This window comes from Schistocerca piceifrons, chromosome 8 (genome assembly GCF_021461385.2).
Source record: "Schistocerca piceifrons isolate TAMUIC-IGC-003096 chromosome 8, iqSchPice1.1, whole genome shotgun sequence".
NCBI classification, from domain to species: Eukaryota; Metazoa; Arthropoda; class Insecta; order Orthoptera; family Acrididae; genus Schistocerca; species Schistocerca piceifrons.
This window is the reverse complement of record NC_060145.1, coordinates 353,939,566-353,958,590: the sequence shown is the minus strand read 5'-3', so window position 1 is coordinate 353,958,590 and position 19,025 is coordinate 353,939,566. Positions and strand designations below refer to the sequence as shown.

The 19,025-nt window shown below is 44.0% G+C and overlaps 1 protein-coding gene across 3 annotated transcripts in view; it reads right to left on the bottom strand.

Annotated features, from left to right (window-relative positions):
- LOC124711788 (fatty acyl-CoA reductase 1-like) overlaps positions 1 to 19,025 on the bottom strand; it is a 262,166-nt gene that overhangs the window by 51,683 nt on the left and 191,458 nt on the right. For all 3 annotated transcript variants that reach the window (XM_047242004.1, XM_047242007.1, XM_047242006.1), the window contains 2 exons: positions 7,799 to 8,035; positions 1,025 to 1,273 (listed from right to left, as the gene is read on the bottom strand). In XM_047242004.1, coding sequence (XP_047097960.1) covers positions 1,025 to 1,273; positions 7,799 to 8,035 — 486 coding nt within the window. The remainder of the gene's footprint in view (positions 1 to 1,024; positions 1,274 to 7,798; positions 8,036 to 19,025) is intronic.

The window sequence follows — 19,025 nt, the reverse complement described above, 5'->3', positions numbered from 1 at the left end:
TTGAATGTAAGTTGCATAATACTGCATTTGTATGTAGTCAAAATTTCAAACTCGTTTTTCTCGAAATGACTTTTTTTTATCGCGCGATATGGTAACTTCAAATCTACTGAACCGGTTGGCATGATTCTTTGTTTCTGAAGAAGCTAACTAAATTGTCTAGAAGTTGTACTACTTTTATTCCGATCCATCAACTATAAATATTTTTACTTGGCCGACGAAGTTGAAAAATCGATGAAAAAAACCCCTTTTTTTCAAATGGCCGCCATTTTGTTTCCTATGGTCCAAATTTCTTAAGCGAGGTACAACTCCTAAAGAAACTTATATACTTTGCTAACGTCAACTCAGTTTTGATTTCAGACGAACCAGCTGACCTGTGACATACCGCGTGTGGAGGTCTACATCGAAATTTTTTTTCGTTCAGACGGCACTTCCGCCTTTGCTCTTCGATATTCCTGCTCGAAAAAATTCGTTGTAGAGGAAATATCAATAAACATTTTGACCAATTTTGACATTGATATCTGTAACACATCTCGAGAAAAAAATTCTCAGAAAACATGCTTTTTCGGGTCAAAGATAGTAAACCTCTCCTTAATGGCATGTGTGGACATTAATGAACCAGTGTTGGTTTTCCACATTAATTTCAACGTAAGGTCATAGTTATGGTTAATCGCAGAGGCGGCTGCACAGCCTGGAACTTTAAACGCTTGTGTTTTTTTTATTTACTCCATTTTCCCTTTTTAATCTGAATATGTCTCAACATTGTTATTTTTCACCGCTAGGCCATATGATGATGCCCCAAAAGAGTGAAACGCGTCATTACCTGTAAATAAAAAAGATTTTGCAACCGAGACTGTCTTATTTCAAGAGGGTTAATTAAGTCTGGTACAATGTTTATGTGATGAACCAGATGGGCTACTGGGAAATCCGTCTACGGAAAACTGGATTTGGGAACCCACAGAGTTGGAGTGTGTGTACAGCATAGCTTCTGGTTAGCGACAGCACTTCCGTCCGGTTGGTCTCTGACCTGCAAGTGCGGCAGCTGCTCGGCCAGCTGCAGGGCGCGCTTGGTGCCCACAACATTGGTGACGACGGCGACTCGCAGGCTGTCGTCGAAGCGGACGCTGGCGGCGCAGTGGAAAACGACGCTGACGTCACGACGAAGGGCTGCCAGGTCCTCTTCCGCCAGCTGGAAGTCCGGCGCACTCAGGTCGCCGGCCACCACGGATAGGTGGCGTGCGAAGTCCGGCCGCTGCGCGCGTAGCTGTGAGAACACCTGCACAATCAGAGAGACCACCAGGTCACTTTCGATAAGTCTTAACATAACAATCACGACACTCAATCTCATTTTTGTACTCCCAGCGATGGCAGCGTCCCAAGCGGCCAGCAAGCGACATTTTTGAATCCGATATCGGATGACTGCGAATACTAACGGTTATATTGATCTGTAACATAGTTTTTACAATAGGGGGTGTATGTAGTGCCATAAAAATCGACGGCACTAAAAAATTACTCCACGTTGTGATTATTTAGCTTCCTAAGGACCCTGGGAGACACGAAACGTTACATTACTGGATGGTTTATTTACGATTCCCGTGTAACATACATAGATTGTAGAATGGAGAGACGTCTACAGACGTTAAAGTAACCTCTGGCGTGCGACAGGGGAGTGTTGCGGGACCATTGTTTTTCACAATATATATAAATGACCTAGTAGATAGTGTCGGAAGTTCTATGCGGCTTTTCGCGGATGATGCTCTGTAGTATACAGAGAAGTTGCAGCATTAGAAAATTGCAGCGAAATGCAGAAAGATCTGCAGCTGATAGGCACTTGGTGCTGGGAGTGGCAACTGACCCTTAACATAGACAAATGTAATGTATTGCGAATACATAGAAAGAAGGATCCTTTATTGTATGATTATATGATAGCGGAACAAACACTGGTAGCAGTTACTTCTGTAAAATATCTGGGAGTATGCGTGCGGAACGATTTGAAGTGGAATGATCATATAAAATTAATTGTTGGTAAGCGGTTGCCAGGTTGAGATTCATTGGGAGAGTCCTTAGAAAATGTAGTCCATCAACAAAGGAGGTGGCTTACAAAACACTCGTTCGACCTATACTTGAGTATTGCGCATCAGTGTGGGATCCGTACCAGGTCGGGTTGACAGAGGGGATAGAGAAGATCCAAAGAAGAACGGCGCGTTTCGTCACAGGGTTATTTGAGAAGCATGATAGCGTTACGGAGCTGTTTAGCAAACTCAAGTGGCAGACTCTGAAAGAGAGGCGCTCTGCATCGCGGTGTAGCTTGCTGTCCAGATTTCGAGAGGGTGCGTTTCTGAATGAGGTATCGAATATATTGCTTCCCCTTACTTATACCTCCCGAGGAGGTCACGAACGTAAAATTAGAGAGATTCGAGCGCGCATTCGGAGGCTTTCCGGCAGTCGTTCTTCCCGCGAACCATACGCAACAGGAACAGGAAAGGGAGGTAATGATAGTGGCACGTAAAGTGCCCTCCGTCACACACCGGTTCAAATTTTGCACAAATGCAGATAAATTGATAAAATCAGAGCGAAATTTTTCTTATCCAACAATTTTATCCGTTATAGAGATGCGATAGTTTAAAGCCGATCTAAATTTAACACGTGAAATTTGATTCCACGTGAACCGAATACGCTGTAACGATTTATAGTTAACCAAATAAATAAAAAAGCCTTCTTACGCCAAAATTGAAAACTCGCTTTCAAAAATCTAGCTTCACTTGGAATTTACGTGCAAAAAACGTGTTCTTTGTGAGTTTTTTTTCCGCGCGCCACTTCTATTATACAAACTTGTGCGAATCAGTTCAAATTTTGTAAGAAGGTAGATAAATACATGTAATTAATGGTCGTCCTGTTGTTTTGTGAAAGACGCATCCGTTGCCACAATATAAGCAACATGCTTCGAAAGTCAATAAGAAAAGAAAAAAAACTATAACAGCGGGGTTAGAGGCGCCATGTCACGGCTTGCGCGGCCTCTTCCGCCGGAGGTTCGAATCCTCCCTCGGGCATGAGTGTGTGTGTTGTTCTAAGCATAAGATAGTTCAAGTAGTGTGTAAGTCGAGAGACCGATGACCTCAGCAGTTTGACTCCTTAGGAAGAGCAAAAGTTGGGATCAGATTAAAAATGTATCCTCTCATAGCACAAAAAATGCGAGTATGTCCTCGGTAGAGTTAGGGATGCAAAAGAAGGAAACTACCTTTTTGACTTACCTGGCAGCTTCAAAGACATTTAAATCAAAACATCTTGACATATTTGCGCTTTTTTACGAGTTAACCCTACTCCCCCAGCGCAGTGAACTCTCTTAGCTGCAAGGTGTGGGCACGCCTTCATCTTGCAATTTATAGGCTAAAGTCCCTGATCTCGTACCAAAATCCAGAAGTTTCGCCAGCCATAGTAAACGATATATAATGTGTAAAGATCATACGTGTTATAGCCGAAAAGTTTTTACGAGGGGATAAAATTTTTGGGATGGATTTGTTGCTTGCAGGATGCCAAAACATTTTTTGATTTCTATGTGAGGGTGGCGGGTGGGAGGGGTTCAAATGGCTCTGAGCACTATGGGACTTAACATCTCAGGTCATCAGTCCCCTAGAACTTAGAACTGCTTAAACCTAACTAACCTAAGGACATCACACACATCCATGCCCGAGGCAGGATTCAAACCTGCGACCGCAGCGGTCGCGCGGTTCCAGACTAAAGCGTCTAGAACCGCTCGGCCACACCGGCCGACGGTGGGAGGGGGATTGATTCTTTCCCCGAGAGGACCGTTTCTCCTACAAACCCACCGCTTGTTTCACGTATGGTGAGGGGTGTAAGGAAACATAGACAAAATTTTGTGTGTCGAGAGTGGCATGGATCTGCAGTAGGAAGTATCAGAGATAATAGGAATTATCCCGGAGTGTGGGTAATGCATCTTACACTTTAATGACAAGTTGTGTCATATTGCACTTCACAAATGCCATTTTGCCTGACATGATCGCATATGTCATGTTATACGACATCACTGCCGTTACTTCACTTGACACGTTGCATTAAATTACATTACATAAGTACTAATACTCAGTGGCGGCTCGTGAGCATACATTCTGGGCGTTCACAAATTTTTAGATTAAAAAAAATTTGAGAGTATGAAAGTAAAAGCATCTGCTGTATAGTAGTCATGCATATCAAGAAGTGTATGCAACTACAGCCGCTGCCAGTAATAATCACAACAGAAAAATAGCTTATCCGACAAAAGCAAGAATTGTTTTTGTGGAATTCTGTTGTTTTGTACATAATTAAGTATAGTTTAGGACAATAACGAAATAACGCCTAAGTTTTGCAACTCTCCATTTCGCACTTTTGTGTAAGTGGGAATTTTGGGCTTTTCCATTTTTTTCGGACAAATGTACAATACCCCTAACAGATGTACTAGGTCACGAATTTATTTCAGGGCTGAAAATCAGATATTTTTACGCTGCATTAATACAACTTCTGCTAACTGTATGCTTCCTTCTTAAATGTTCGCGAGTAGCCACGCTTATGTGATTTCGTCACTGTTTCAGTCACAGGATCTGTTCTCCGAGGCCTAGTTCCTTTGCGGTTAACTTTCCTGGTAATTTACTTTTCTATTCACAGGATGAGATTTTCACTCTGCAGTGGAGTGTGCGCTGATATGAAACTTCGTGGCAGAGTAAAGCCGTGTGCCGGACCGACACTCGAACTCGGGACTTTTGCCTTTCGCGGGTAAGTGCTCTACTGATTGATATACCGAAGCACGACCCGTGCCGGCCGCAGTGGCCGAGCGGTTCTAGGCGCTTCAGTCTGGAACCGCGCGACCGCTGCTGCCGCAGGTTCGAATCCTGTCTCGGGCATGGATGTCTGTGATGTCCTTAGCTTAGTTAGTTTTAACTAGTTCTAAGTTCTAAGGGACTGATGACCACAGATGTTAAGTCCCATAGTGCTCAGAGCCATTTGAACTATTTTCACAGCCCGCCCTCACACCTTGACTTTTCTGTTAGCATTTAAAACAGATTCAACATAGTTCATGTTTAAGCTGTACACTAAATCCGATTCCTGCACAATAAATAACCAACTCCAAACACAAAGTGCCGTTTGTAGAAATGATTAAAATCAAGTAGTAATGTCTATTAACATGGTCACTTGATTAGAATACAAATGAGGCGCTGAGATTCATAAGGCCCTAAAGTACGCCGCCGTCGATCCGACATTTAAGTGAATACCAGAGAAGACATTGGTAGAGCTTTTCGTCAATTTTGGTATATACTGTGTGGGTCTACAGCACAGACAAACCTGACTCACCATAAGATCAACAGATTTCAGAAGCGTGAATAAATGATACAGTCTCTTAATCGACGGTGATGTGCTTATGATTCTGAGCGCCTCAAATGGATTACTTAATATACTGTAACTCATTCAGAAACCCACGAAATAGGTTTACTGTCACTAGAACTTTAGCATATAGTAATTCCCGATCTAACTTTACAACAATACAGTGAATTAGCATACCTGATGTGTATGCTATCGTCTAGCAGGATTTATGCCGAGTGAACAGGGAGAAAAGTCTGCCGCAGTGTGCTGCCTCCTGGTGGCACTGATGTAAACTTCTGAGTGACAAGGGTTAGTTGTGCACATCACGAACCGTGCACGTTGATTATCAAATCCGCATGTATTTGGCCAATAAGGCAATTACGTCACGTGAGTTGCGCATGCGCAAAAGCTCCTTAAAGCGTGCACGACTGAAGGTGTGCTCCCGACCCTGATGCCGAATTTCACGGAGTCTAGATGTTCAGCAGCGAGGTAGATGTGCCGTATCTTTCAGATTGTGAAACATCCCCCTAGAAAAATTTATGAAAGATTGTGCTGCACTCAGACATTTCTCTCTTTACTTATTCTGATCATCACTAAACTGACAAACAATATTTTTAGCGCAACGCAATCTGACTTTCAATATTCCCTACAAAAGAATGGCCCTGACTAACAATAACCTATACCTGTCATGAATCACTTACCTCAAAAATCTTCGTTACTCGAACTATTGCAATACAGCAAGCACCAATACTGCCAACTACATTAAAGATTCTAACTACTGAAGGCACTAACTGCTGATAGGCATAGTTAGCAAATGAAAGATTTTGATAGAGAACAAACAATGTATTTACCTTAATAATATTCAAACGTCATCATATATATATATATATATATATATATATATATATATATATATATATATATCAGTTCATGACATCCAGTCTTACAAATTTACTGTCTCTGATGGACACACGTTCAGATCATCCGCTCTCAAAACTCCGTCATCTCTCTCCCCACATCCACCACTGCTGGCGGCTCAACTCCAACTGCGCAACGCTACGCGCTGTTCACATCCAACTGCCCTACACTACAATAGCGAATTCCGACAATGCTAACCAGCCACAGACTGCACACAACACAGCCAGTGATTTTCATACAGAGCGCTACGTGGCGTTACCAATATAAAAACCTAAACAGCCTACTTACAATTGCAGCATCTATATTACATTTAATGGCATTCAAAGAAAAATAACCTGCAAATCCACAAGGTGTCGAAAGTTAGGGTGTTCACGTGCTCTTACACAGCAGTCGCCACTGCTGATACTAACAAGTAAAAAGGCGAGAATATGTCAAAATGTTTTGATTTAAATGTCTTTGAAGCATCCAGATGAGTCGAAAGTTTAGTTCCTTTCTTTTACACCCCTAACCTACTCGCCTTTTCCGTGTTACGAAAGAAGCGTTTTTCAATCTGGTCAGAATTATGGCACAAATTTTCTGGCGGGATCAATTTCTGGGGTTGGTTTCTCGGAAGTGTGCCATTTTTCCCTTAGAATATAAGGTCAAGTTGACGATGGTCTGCCGGCCGCTGTGGCCGAGCGGTTCCAGGCTCTTCAGTCAAAAACCGCGCTGCTGCTACGGCTGCAGGTTCGAATCCTGCCTCAGGCATGGATGTGTGTGATGTCCTTAGATTAGTTAGGTTTAAGTAGTTCTAAGTCTAGGGGCTGATGACCTCAGATGTTAAGTCCCATACTGCTTAGAGCCATTTGGACCATTTTGACGATGGTGTCTTGTTAGCGCAGAGAAACAAAACACATGTGCCTTTGAGAGAAGTGTGGTGTCACCGCCAGACACCACACTTGCTAGGTGGTAGCCTTTAAATCGGCCGCAGTCCGTTATTATACGTCGAACCCGCGTCTCGCCACTATCAGTGATTGCAGACCGAACGCCGCCACACGGCAGGTCTAGTCTAGAGAGACTCCCTAGCACTCGCCCCAGTTGTGCAGCCGACTTTGCTAGCGATGGTTCACTGACTACAAACGCTCTCATTTGCAGAGACGACAGTTTAGCATAGCCTTCAGCTGCGTCATTTGCTACGACCGAGCAAGGCGCCATATTCAGTTACTATGTCTTCTGAACAGATAATATTGTGACTCATGTACCGTCAAGAGCGACGTTCATCATTAATGGATTAAAGTTAAGTATCAAACTAATTACGTCCGCTTTCTGAATTCTAATTCCTTGTCATGTTCCAGACCTCACGTCAGTATAGTTCTTCCCTCCTCACGCCAGCCTGCATGAGCTAAAACGCGTGCATTTCGGCCTCCTCTCGTAACACGGTGTTGGTTCTTCTGCTAACACAACAAGAACAATTCAGCGGATGACACTAGACCCTTTTTGGGCATACACGTTTTCTAACGGCAGTAGTTTGAGCTCGCCGGGGCTAACTCACCACGCTGGAGGCGTAGGCGTCGGCCCTCTTGCGCGGGTCGAGGCCGCGCTTGTGGCGCACCAGCAGGTAGACGGTGCCGACGTCCGGGCACGAGCGCAGCAGCTTCTCGACGATGGCCTTGCCCAGGAAGCCGGTGGCGCCGGTCACGAGCACGCCGCGGCCCGCGTACCAGTCGGCCACGCGCCCCGCCGGCGTCCGACGGTCCTCTCCCGCGACGCACATCGGCCCCTCAGCTGCCTGCAACCCACACACGGCGCCGCTGCTAGAGTCTTAGTTCATCCCCGAAAGAAGTGGCCTACAAAAGGCATGTTCGACCGGTTCCTGAGTAATGCTCATCAGTCTGGGATCCTTAACGGTGCCAGAAATCACGAAAAAATCACAAAATTTTTAATTGCTTATTTGAAAGTATCTAACGTGATTGTAAGCTCTCAGCACTCTCCAGTGGCAGTTGTCGACTGTACTTGGCTTGCAAACCATCCAGTTTGTTCACGAAAGGCTGTGGAGCTTTGTAAACAAATTTTTTGGTGTTTAGTGAAATTTGAGTGAAGTTGAATTTATTGTGTCATTCTTTCTGCAAAGTTGAATATATTGATCGTTTCTTAGAATGCCTAGTTGTAGTAAGGTATTTAAAAAATATAATTAGTCCCATATTTCCAATAAAGCGAAAACCTAACATTGAGGTTAGAGTTGGACCTGCAGATGCAAACATTAGCTTGCCTCCAAGTCCATCTAAACTAAAACTTGGGAAGGCTATGGTGTCAGAAGAAACAAATCACGACAGAAATATGGCTTTCACTATTCTGGATCTGTAGTTGGTGGCTGAGGCATTTAGAAAAGCCTTAAAGTGATATTTTTGTGGAGGAAATGTGAATTTGGTGTATGATGAGAAAACGTTTGGTTTGCACGTTGCATATTTTATGTCAAAACTGTGATGCTGGGACATCGAAGGCCATTAACAGAATGTATGAAGCCAATATGAGAGTCGCTTATGGACTAAGAGTATAGGGATTGGAAGAGACGGTGGAAACCGTTTATGTGGTATTATCAACATGCTTGGTCCTCCCACAAAATTTATTGCAATGAACACTACTCTCCTCAGTGCAGTTGTAGAAGTAAGTGGAGACAGTACGAAACTGGCAGTCCATGAGACAATTCAAGGAAATTGTAATGATATTGATATCAAAGATATAGCACTTTACTGCGACAGTTCCTGCATGAAGAGCGGTCATACTACACTGCATGGAGTTTCAACAGTCATTAGTGTCAACACTGGAAAAATGGTAGACTTAATAGGTGATGTCTTAATATTGTTCTGCACCTTCCTTGCACAAGAAATATAATGATACAGGTAAAAAAACAGAATGGCAAGAACATCACAAAGCTGTTTGTAACAAGAATTATGTAGCCTCCAGTGTGGGATAGAAGGTGCTGGTAGGAAACTCATTTTCCGTAGGTATTTGCGAAAGTATGGAGTAAGATACACACATTATCTAGGAGATGGAGACTCTAGCGCTTTCAAAAATGTAGTTGAAAGCCAGCCCTATAGAAAAGACTAGGCCATATTCAGAAGCGGATGAGTGGATGACTTAGAAGACTTGTTGCAGATAATAAAGGCAAGCTATTAGAGGATGGGGAGACACTGGGAGGTAAAAACAGACTAACAAAGTTTGGATAATACGAGGAAGGCAGTAAGTGATACTTGGTTACATTACTTTGTCGACAGACACTACACCTCAACATGGCCTATGTTCTAATGAATGGCGAAAATTTCTGAAAAGCAAGGAAATTGGGGAATCTCACAGCCGTAAAAATAACCTTCCTTATGACGTTGCGATGACCATTAAAACAACTTTTTGAGCACTGGTTTCACAGCAACTGCTAGAAAAATGCCAGCATGACAAAACACAGAATCCAAATGAATATTACAATGCTCTTATTTGGTAGAGATGTCCAAAGCCTGTGTTTGTTTCAAATTTGCTTAGGAAGCTGCAGCATTTCTAATGATGCAAGACTTCACATCCTCAGCAAGTTGGGCTTTACACCTGGAGTCTTTACTGAGCAGATACTGCGGATCATCGATGAGCAACGAATTGCGAAGACGGAGACTTAAGTACAGAATGTATGTAAAATTTCTAGGAAAAGGAACAGAGGAGCTAAAAGTGCTGCAGAGGATGATGAGGAAGAACTGGAATACGGATATGACCAGTTTTAGCTAAGGTATTAGTTAAAAATTTTTAAAACGTTTCATCCAAACTTTAAAACGACTTTTCTGCAACTTAAGGTTCCCTCTTTCAGGAACACATATATGAGAAACTATTGGAAGGATTTCGATGAAATTTGGTACACCTATTCTTGTACGTGGAAGCAATATTTAAATAGAACAAATCTATCCATTATAAACAGTTTCATGGTTGATAATATAGGGAAAATTTGTCCATAAAAATTTTCAAATCCAAAATATTACAAAAAACAATAGAAATAATTTACCAAAATGTTACTGCATGTAATTGTACATTTATTAGTGTAGATTACTTTACCATAGGAAAAAATTGCCAAATTTGCCTCGAAATAATGAAAAACTGTACCTTAAAATAACAATGTAACAAAAAATTCAAAATTCTCTCACAGCGTTAAATTTTTATTAACATTTCTGTAAAAATTATTTAAAGCATATTGGATCTCTATATAAGTGTGCAAAACGTCAGTGAGATTGAACAAAAAGTGACAGAGGTATGGATTTACAAAGATATCAGTGGAAGGCCGCAAATGTCTCTGTTTAAGCTGTCGTTACATGTGACGAGGCAGCCATTGTGCACGTGGATGGGATATCCGACGTCACGAGACGCAGCGCCGGCGATACATGGACGAGTAGGTTAACGTGATTGTAAGCTCTCAGCACTCTCCAGTGGCAGTTGTCGGCTATACTTGGCTTGCAAACCATCCAGTTTGTTCACGAAAACGGACAATCGTGAAATTTCTGTGTTAGCTCTATTAAAATGCACATTTAACCTCTTGTTCATATGCTAGCTATGTTGTTCTGTCTGTGGTATGTATAAACAAAAACTTCAATATCCGTGGACATATAATAAGACAAAAAGGAAAGATATATGTCCTGTCAGTAGTGACATCAGCTTGTAAAACTTCACCAAATCGAACAAACTCACTAACACTCACTCCTGGCTTAAATTTACATAACAGTAAATATTACAGAAATTATACCTATAACTTTCATACGAAACTCCCACAATCATTTAGAAAATGCGAATACGGAAAAAACGCGAGCCCTCTGCCAGTTTATATTCTACAAAATTGTTAAGGCTTTGGTGGCCACTTGTTGACAAACTGCCTATTGGCTTCTGTCTCGGGTTCTTCGGCCGACGTTCATCTAATGATTTTTCTGACGTTTCGCCAGCACGAGTGGCTGGCATTGTCAAAGCTTCACCCTCCATTGCCGGTGGTGAACTGGAGCCGAGCTCGCGGCCGCAGACTATATGTACCTGGCGCGCCAACGTCCGAGGGCTTCTCCGCGGTCATTTCCGGTGCGGTTCTCCTCTTGCTACCGGCGACGGTCGTTCGCTGCAGTACGGGAAGCCAGGATCCGTTTACCTTAAGGCTTTCCTCTTTCTTGTTGAAACTGTTCACGTGTTTTTGTATTTCTACAGCTTCTCTAAACAAGCGCGTGTGATAGTGCTTCTCTACAGCCAGAACTTCCGTGCAGTCCGGAACCGCGGGACTGCTACGGTCGCAGGTTCGAATCCTGCCTCGGGCATGGGTGTGTGTGATGTCCTTAGGTTAGTTAGGTTTAAGTAGTTCTAAGTTCTAGGGGACTTATGACCTAAGATGTTGAGTCCCATAGTGCTCAGAGCCATTTGAGCCAAGAACTTCCGTGTCGGCGAATTTTATTACGTGGTCGGTCACATTCAGTGCGTGCTCTGCCACGGCCGATTTCTCCACCTGCCCCAACCTGCAGTGTCGCTTATGCTCTTTGATCCTGGTGTTAATGGATCGTCCAGTCATTCCGACATAAAATTTTCCGCAATTGCATGGTATACGGTATATTCCCGACATTGCAAGTGGGTCTCTTTTCTCCTTCGCCGATCTAAGACACTCTTTGATCTTCCTTGTCGGTTTGAAAATTGTCTTTACGCCATGTTTGCGCAATATACGGCCGATTCTGTCCGTCACTCTGGGAATGTATGGCAGAAAGGCACTATCACACGCGCTTGTTTAGAGAAGCTGTAGAAATACAAAAACACGCGAACAGTTTCAACAAGAAAGAGGAAGGCCTTAAGGTAAACGCATCCTGGCTTCCCGTACTGCAGCGAACGACCGTCGCAGGTAGCAAGAGGAGAACCGCACCGGAAATGACCGCGGAGAAGCCCTCGGACGTTAGCGCGCCAGGTACATATAGTCTGCGGCCGCGAGCTCGGCTCCAGTTCACCACCGGCAATGGAGGGTGAAGCTTTGACAATGCCAGCCACTCGTGCTGGCGAAACGTCAGAAAAATCATTAGATGAACGTCGGCCGAAGAACCCGAGACAGAAGCCAATAGGCAGTTCGTCAGTTTACATTCTGTTCCAGAATGTATTGCATCTACTAACTACGCTACAATGAAGCTCTGCAATTAGGGACCGATGACCACAGCAGTTTGGTCTCACAAATTTCCCATTTTTTTTAATTCGATGTCGATAACAGTCACGGTAAAGCCTAACATAAAATTTTCACGTTGGCCTAGAAAGAGAAAAATAGTTTACTTTTTAAAATCGTTAATGATTTTTAGATGTGTCAATTACTGTAAAAGAAACAACTACCATAAAGTTATATCTTAAATGTTTATTAGTTTTCGATTTAAAATTCAGTAAAGTCTGAGTCATTTTCTAAGCGCAACAAAATGGTTCAAATGGCTCTGAGCGCTATGGGACTTAACATCTGTGGTCATAAGTCCCCTAGAACTTAGAACTACTTAAACCTAACTAACCTAAGGACATCACACACATCCATGCCCGAGGCAGGATTCGAACCTGCGACCGTAGCAGTCGCGCGGTTCCGAACTGAGCGCCTAGAACCGCTAGACCACCGCGGCCGGATCTAAGCGCAACAATTTGTTTGCTGTGTAACTCTAAAACTTTACACTGAGGTGACAAAGTTCATGGGCTAGCGATATGCAGTTATACAGATGGCGATAGTATCGTCTACTCAAGGTATGAAAGGGCATTGCATTAGCAAAGCTGTTATTTGTACTTAGGTGATTCACGTGAAAAGGTGTCCGACGCGAATATAGCCACACGACAGGCATTACCAGGCTTTGAAAACGGAATGGTAGTTGGAGCTAGAGACTCAGGACATTCCATTTCGAAAATCGTTGGGGAATTCAACATTCCGAGATCTACAGTCACAAGAGTGTGCCGAGGATGGGAAATTTTAGGCATTACCTCGCAACACGGATATCGCGATGGGCAACGGCCGTCATTTAACGACCGAGAGCAGCGGAGTTTGCGTAGAGTTGTCAGTGCTAACAGACAAGTAATTCTGCCTGAAGTAACCGCAGATATCAGTGTGGAACGTGTGACGAACGGACAGTCCGGCGAAACGTGGCGTTAATGGCCTATGGGAGCAGAAGACTGACGCGAGTGGTTGTGCTGATAGCACGAAATGGCTTGCAGTGGCTCTATGGGGTCGTCAACATGTCGGTTGGACCCTACACGACTGGACAATAGTCGCCCGGTTACATGAGTTTCGATTTCAGTTGGTATTATTTGTCGTGTGACTAGGGCCTCCCGTCGGGTAGACCGTTCGCCGGGTACAAGTCTTTCGATTGGACGCCATTTCGGCGATTTGCGAGTCGATGGGGATGAAATGATGATGATTAGAACAACACAACACCCAGTCCCTGAGCGGAGAAAATCTCCGACCCAGCCGGGAAACGAACCCGGGCCCTTAGGATTGACATTCCGTCGCGCTGACCACTCAGCTACCGGGGGCGGACATTTCAGTTGGTAAGAGCTGATGGTAGGTACGGATCTTTCTGTAAGCGAGCTGTTGTATCAGCGTACTCTGAGAGGAACCTGACTGGTATACAATCTGGACCCGACGCCTTGCCTTTCTTAAGTGATTTACGCTGCTAAATATGGAGCTGTTGTATCAGCGTACTCTGAGAGGAACCTGACTGGTATACAATCTGGACCCGACGCCTTGCCTTTCTTTAGTGATTTAAGCTGCTTTGCGACACTGAGGATATCTACTCCTATGTGCCTCGTGATGGCTGGGTGTTGTGTGATGTCCTTAGGTTAGTTAGGTTTAAGTAGTTCTAAGTTCTAGGGGACTGATGACCATAGATGTTAAGTCCCATAGTGCTCAGAGCCATTTACTCCTGTGTTTCTCATCTTAGCAGTTGTTTCTGATTGGAATTCAGGAATATTTACTTCGTCTTCTGTGATGAAGGAGTTCCGGAAAACCGTGTTTAATAACTCTGCTTTAGTAAACTAATAAACTAATAAACATTTAAGAGATGAGGGCAATGTGAACATTTTATGTTAGGCTTTACGGTAACTGTTATCGACATCGAATGAAAAAAATTAGAAATTCGTGGGACCAAACTGCTGAGGTCATCGGTCCCTAGGCTTACACACTACTTAATCTAACTTAAACTAGCTTACGCAAAGAACAACACACATACCCATGCCCGAGTGAGGACTTCACCGTTGTTATCGCACAGTGAAGGTATTGGTCGCGCGGGGTAGCCGTGCGGTCTATGGCGCCTTGCCACGGTTCGCGCGGCTCCCCCCGTCCGAGGTTCGAGTCCTCCCTCGGGCATGGGTGTGTGTGTGTTGTCCTTAGCTTAAGTTAGATTAAGTAGTGTGCAAGCCTAGGAAGCGATGACCTCAGCAGTTTGGTCCCATAGTAACTTACCACAAATTTCCAATTTTGAAGGTGTTGATTGCGTCTTGCCATTGGTGTGCTTTATGTATGACCAGAATCTCTCTGGGTTTTCTGCCAGATTTCGAGACAGAGTTTCGTTATGGAAATTATTAAAAGCATTTCGCATTGAAGTACGCGCTATATTTCGAACTTCTGTAAAACTTTGCCAGTGTTGGGGATTTTGCATTCTTTTAAATTTGGCATGCTTTTTTCGCTCCTTCTGCAACAGCGATCTGATCTGTTTTGTGTATCATGAGGGATCAATACCATCACTTAGTAATTTATGTGGTATATACCTCTCAATTTCTGTTGATACTATCCCTTTGAAATCATTCCACAACTTTTCTACGCTTACATGGCCAGATCGGAAGGAGTGAAGACTGTCTCTTAAAACGGCTCTAAGAGCATTTTTATCAGCTTTATTAAGTAGATATACTTTGCGTTTCTTTTGGTTGTAAGTGTTACAGTATTCAGTCTAGCAGCAACTGCCTCGTGGTCGCTAATCCCTGTATTCGTCGCGATACTCACTATTTGTCCAGAATTATTTGTTGCTAAGAGGTCAAGTATGGTTTGCAACCATTTACGCTTCGAGTGGGCTCATGAACTAATTGTACAAAATAATTTTCTGAGGAAGCATTCAGTACAGTTTCGGATGACGTTTTATGCCTGCCGTCGGCTTTAAACGCATAATTTTTCCAGCATATCGAGGGTAGATTGAAGTCACCACCGACTATAACTGTACGAGTGGGGTACCTATTTGAAACCAGACTCAAGCTTTCTTTGAACTGTTCAGCAATTATATCTTCTGAGTTGGTGGTCGGTAAAACGATCCAATTAATAGTTTAGTCCGATTGTCAAGTATAACCTCTACCCATACTATTTCACAGGAACTATATACTTCAATGTCACCACAAGGCAAACTACTTCTGGCAGAAATAAATACGTCACCACCAACTGTATTTAATCTACCCTTTCTGAACACTGTTAGATCGTTTGAAAAAAATTCGGTTGAACTTATTTCCAGCTTTATCCAGCTTTCTGTACCTATAACTATTCGAGCTTCAGTGCCTTCTATTACGGCTTGGAGCTCTGGTTCTTTCCCAACACAGCTATGATAATTTACAACTACAATACTGATCGTTTCTACAACTGACTTACTGTGTTTTACCTGCCCCCTTTTAGACGGACGCCCTTTCTGTGGTTCCCTGAGACTCTCTAACCTAAAAAACCGACCAGTCCCTTCCACACAGCCCCCACTATCCGTATAGCCGCTTGTGTGTAGTGGACATCTGGCCTTTTAAGTGGAACCGGGAAACACATAACCTGCCGGCCGGTGTGGCCGAGAGGTTCTAGGCACTTCAGTCTGGAACCGCGCGACCGTTACGGTCGCAGGTTCGAATCCTGCCTCGGGCATGGATGTGTGTGATGTCCTTAGGTTAGTTAGGTTTAAGTAGTTCTAAGTTCTAGGGGACTGATGACCTCAGATGTTAAGTCCCATAGTGCTCAGAGCCATTTGAACCATTTGAAACACACCACCCAATAGCGCAAGTCATGGAATATGCAGCGTACATGGTCACAGAACCGTCTGAGCCTCTGATTCAGACTCTCCACTCGGCTCTGCACCAAAGGACCATAGTCGGTTCTATCGACGATGCTGCAGATGGTCAGTTCTACTTCAGTCTCGCAAGTATGACTGACAGTCTTTACTATTTCCGCTAATCGCCCGAAACCAGAGAGAATCTCCTCCGAACCAAAGCGACACACGTCACTGGTACCGAAATGAGCCACCACTGCAGTTGGCTCCACCCTGTACTCTTCATGGCATCCGGAAGCACCCTTTCCATATCCAGTATGACTCCCCCCCCAGTATGCACACGGAGTGCACACTGGCTTCCTTCCCCTCCTCGGCAGCTCGGCAGCCATGTTCCTAAGGGGCCCCATTATGCGCCTAATGCTGGAGCATCCAACTACCAGAAAACCCACCCTCTGTGAATGCCCAGACCTTGTGGGCCGAGGAGCTTCCCCTGGAACAGGGTGGACGACTGCATCTGAATAAGAGACGTCGTCAGCCACAAGTAATGCCCGAAACCTATTCATCAAACGAACTGGGGAGGTCCTACTATCGGCCCCTTGGAAAAATTTTTGCTGCCTGCCAGACTTCGGAATGATCTCCCACTCGACCACAAGTGGGGGGTCAACCTCAGTGCAGGCAGTACCCGGGGCAGCCACAGCAGTGGACCGATTGGGGGACATGTAGGACGTGCCTGACATTTCTTGTATCCCCACATCCAACCCCCCACAGTGATGCACCTTGGTAGCAGCCTTAAGCTGTGTGACGGAAGCCAACACAGCCTGGAGCCGTGAGTGAAGGGTCGCCAACTCAGCTCACATCTGTACACAGCAACCACAGTTCCTATCCATTGCTGCAGTCGCTCCTATTTGAATCTCGTAAAAATATGTAACAAACTAACGGTGTAGTCGGCTTATTAACAGCAGGAATTGGAAGTGCTTTTTCACCCACTGTCTAAATGACACTGAGCTGCACGAACCAAAACAAACAAAAGCCTATATGACATGAGGGTCGATAACAGCGGCAGTACTGTACGCTACGCTGTTATTAAAATAAAATATTGAGCCTATTATGCACTCAAACACGCAAGAAATTACAAAAATAATATAGTAACTACACAGGTAGCCGTAAATAAGTCGCTCCTGTTGGAAGCTCGTAAAAATATATAACAACCGAACGGTGTACTCGCCTTATTAGCAGCAGGAACACGAGGTGCCTGTCTCTGACGGTCTATCCGACCTCACTGGTCAATGAATGTTTCAGTGCCACACTAGTTGGGTAGACGATCTACGAGTACTTTACCGTTCCCAAATAATAAACAAAGCAGTTTTCCTTTTACTGCAATGTTGCATGCCGCCATTCAATCTGTCCTGTTTTAACTCTTTAAAAATAAGTTTTTTTGTCTACCTCTTCGCACTGAGTTGGAAACGAGGACGTACTTGGCAAACCGGAGGTGATTACACAGTCAGACGTCAGTTGTCTCGTGGCACTCCTTTTCCGCGTTCGGTGTTTGATGGATGCGTAAAGACGCAGTCAGCTCCAAACAAAGCGCACACCTTCCAAAGACACTCGCAAACATGACGACATACGTCAGAAGAAGATGAAACGCTTCACACCTGTGGTTTCTAGGTACACTGCGACTTATACCGTATGTTGCAAACATAGGGTGTTTCAAAAAGAGTATACGTATTGCAAAGTATTATGTTGCCAGAACTATCGATCGCTGCGCCGGTGCTCGGTTTTTGGAGGAACGAGTACACTGTCTAGTTTATATTCGTTGCCGCTGGGTCTTTGTCGTCTTCTGTTTGCTTGGTTACTTTCAAATGTTGCAAAATGGCTACTCCGCAGAAGAAATCATTTTGTGTTCTCGAGTTTGCGAAGTGTAATTCCGTGATTACAGTGCAAAGATGTGTCATATTGAGGTACCAAACCATCCTCCGAATGGATGGAAGATTGGCAGAGGGTATCGACAGTTTGTAGACACAGGACGTGTGTTTAAAGGAAAAAGTCGCCCTGCCGGCCGCGGTGGTCTCGCGGTTCTAGGCGCGCAGTCCGGAACCGCGCGACTGCTACGGTCGCAGGTTCGAATCCTGCCTCGGGCATGGATGTGTGTGATGTCCTTAGGTTAGTTAGGTTTAAGTAGTTCTAAGTTCTAGGGGACTGATGACCACAGCTGTTAAGTCCCATAGTGCTCAGAGCCATTTGAACCATTTTTGAAAAGTCGCCCTCTTGTTTCTGACAAAAACGTTGCACGAATTTAAACCGTTTTCATGCAAAATCAATTGTCATGTCAGTTGGAAGTTACAACTGTCAACGGCAACAGTCTGGAGTGTTTTGAGACATCGGTTTGTTATGAAGCTGTACAAGTTGCAGCTGTTAGAGGCTCTACGTCATGACGACAAACACAAACCTGTGACATTCTCTGGCGAGCTTCAGAATGTTATTAACAATGATAACACTTTCGCACAACATAACATGTTCAATGAAGAAGCGTCTTTCCAGTTTAATAGAAAAGTAAACAAACACAATGTTCGAATTTGGGGCTTACAGAATCCACATGCACACACTGAACATGTGCGAGATTCATCCAAACCCAGTGTCTTTTCTGCAATATGCCACTCATCTGTTTACTGTCCATTCTTTTTTCATGATTATATGGACAACGGTCAGCAGTATCCTACTAATTTGGAAAACTGGTTGTTTCAGGGGCTGAACGAGGACAACTTAATTTTTCAACAT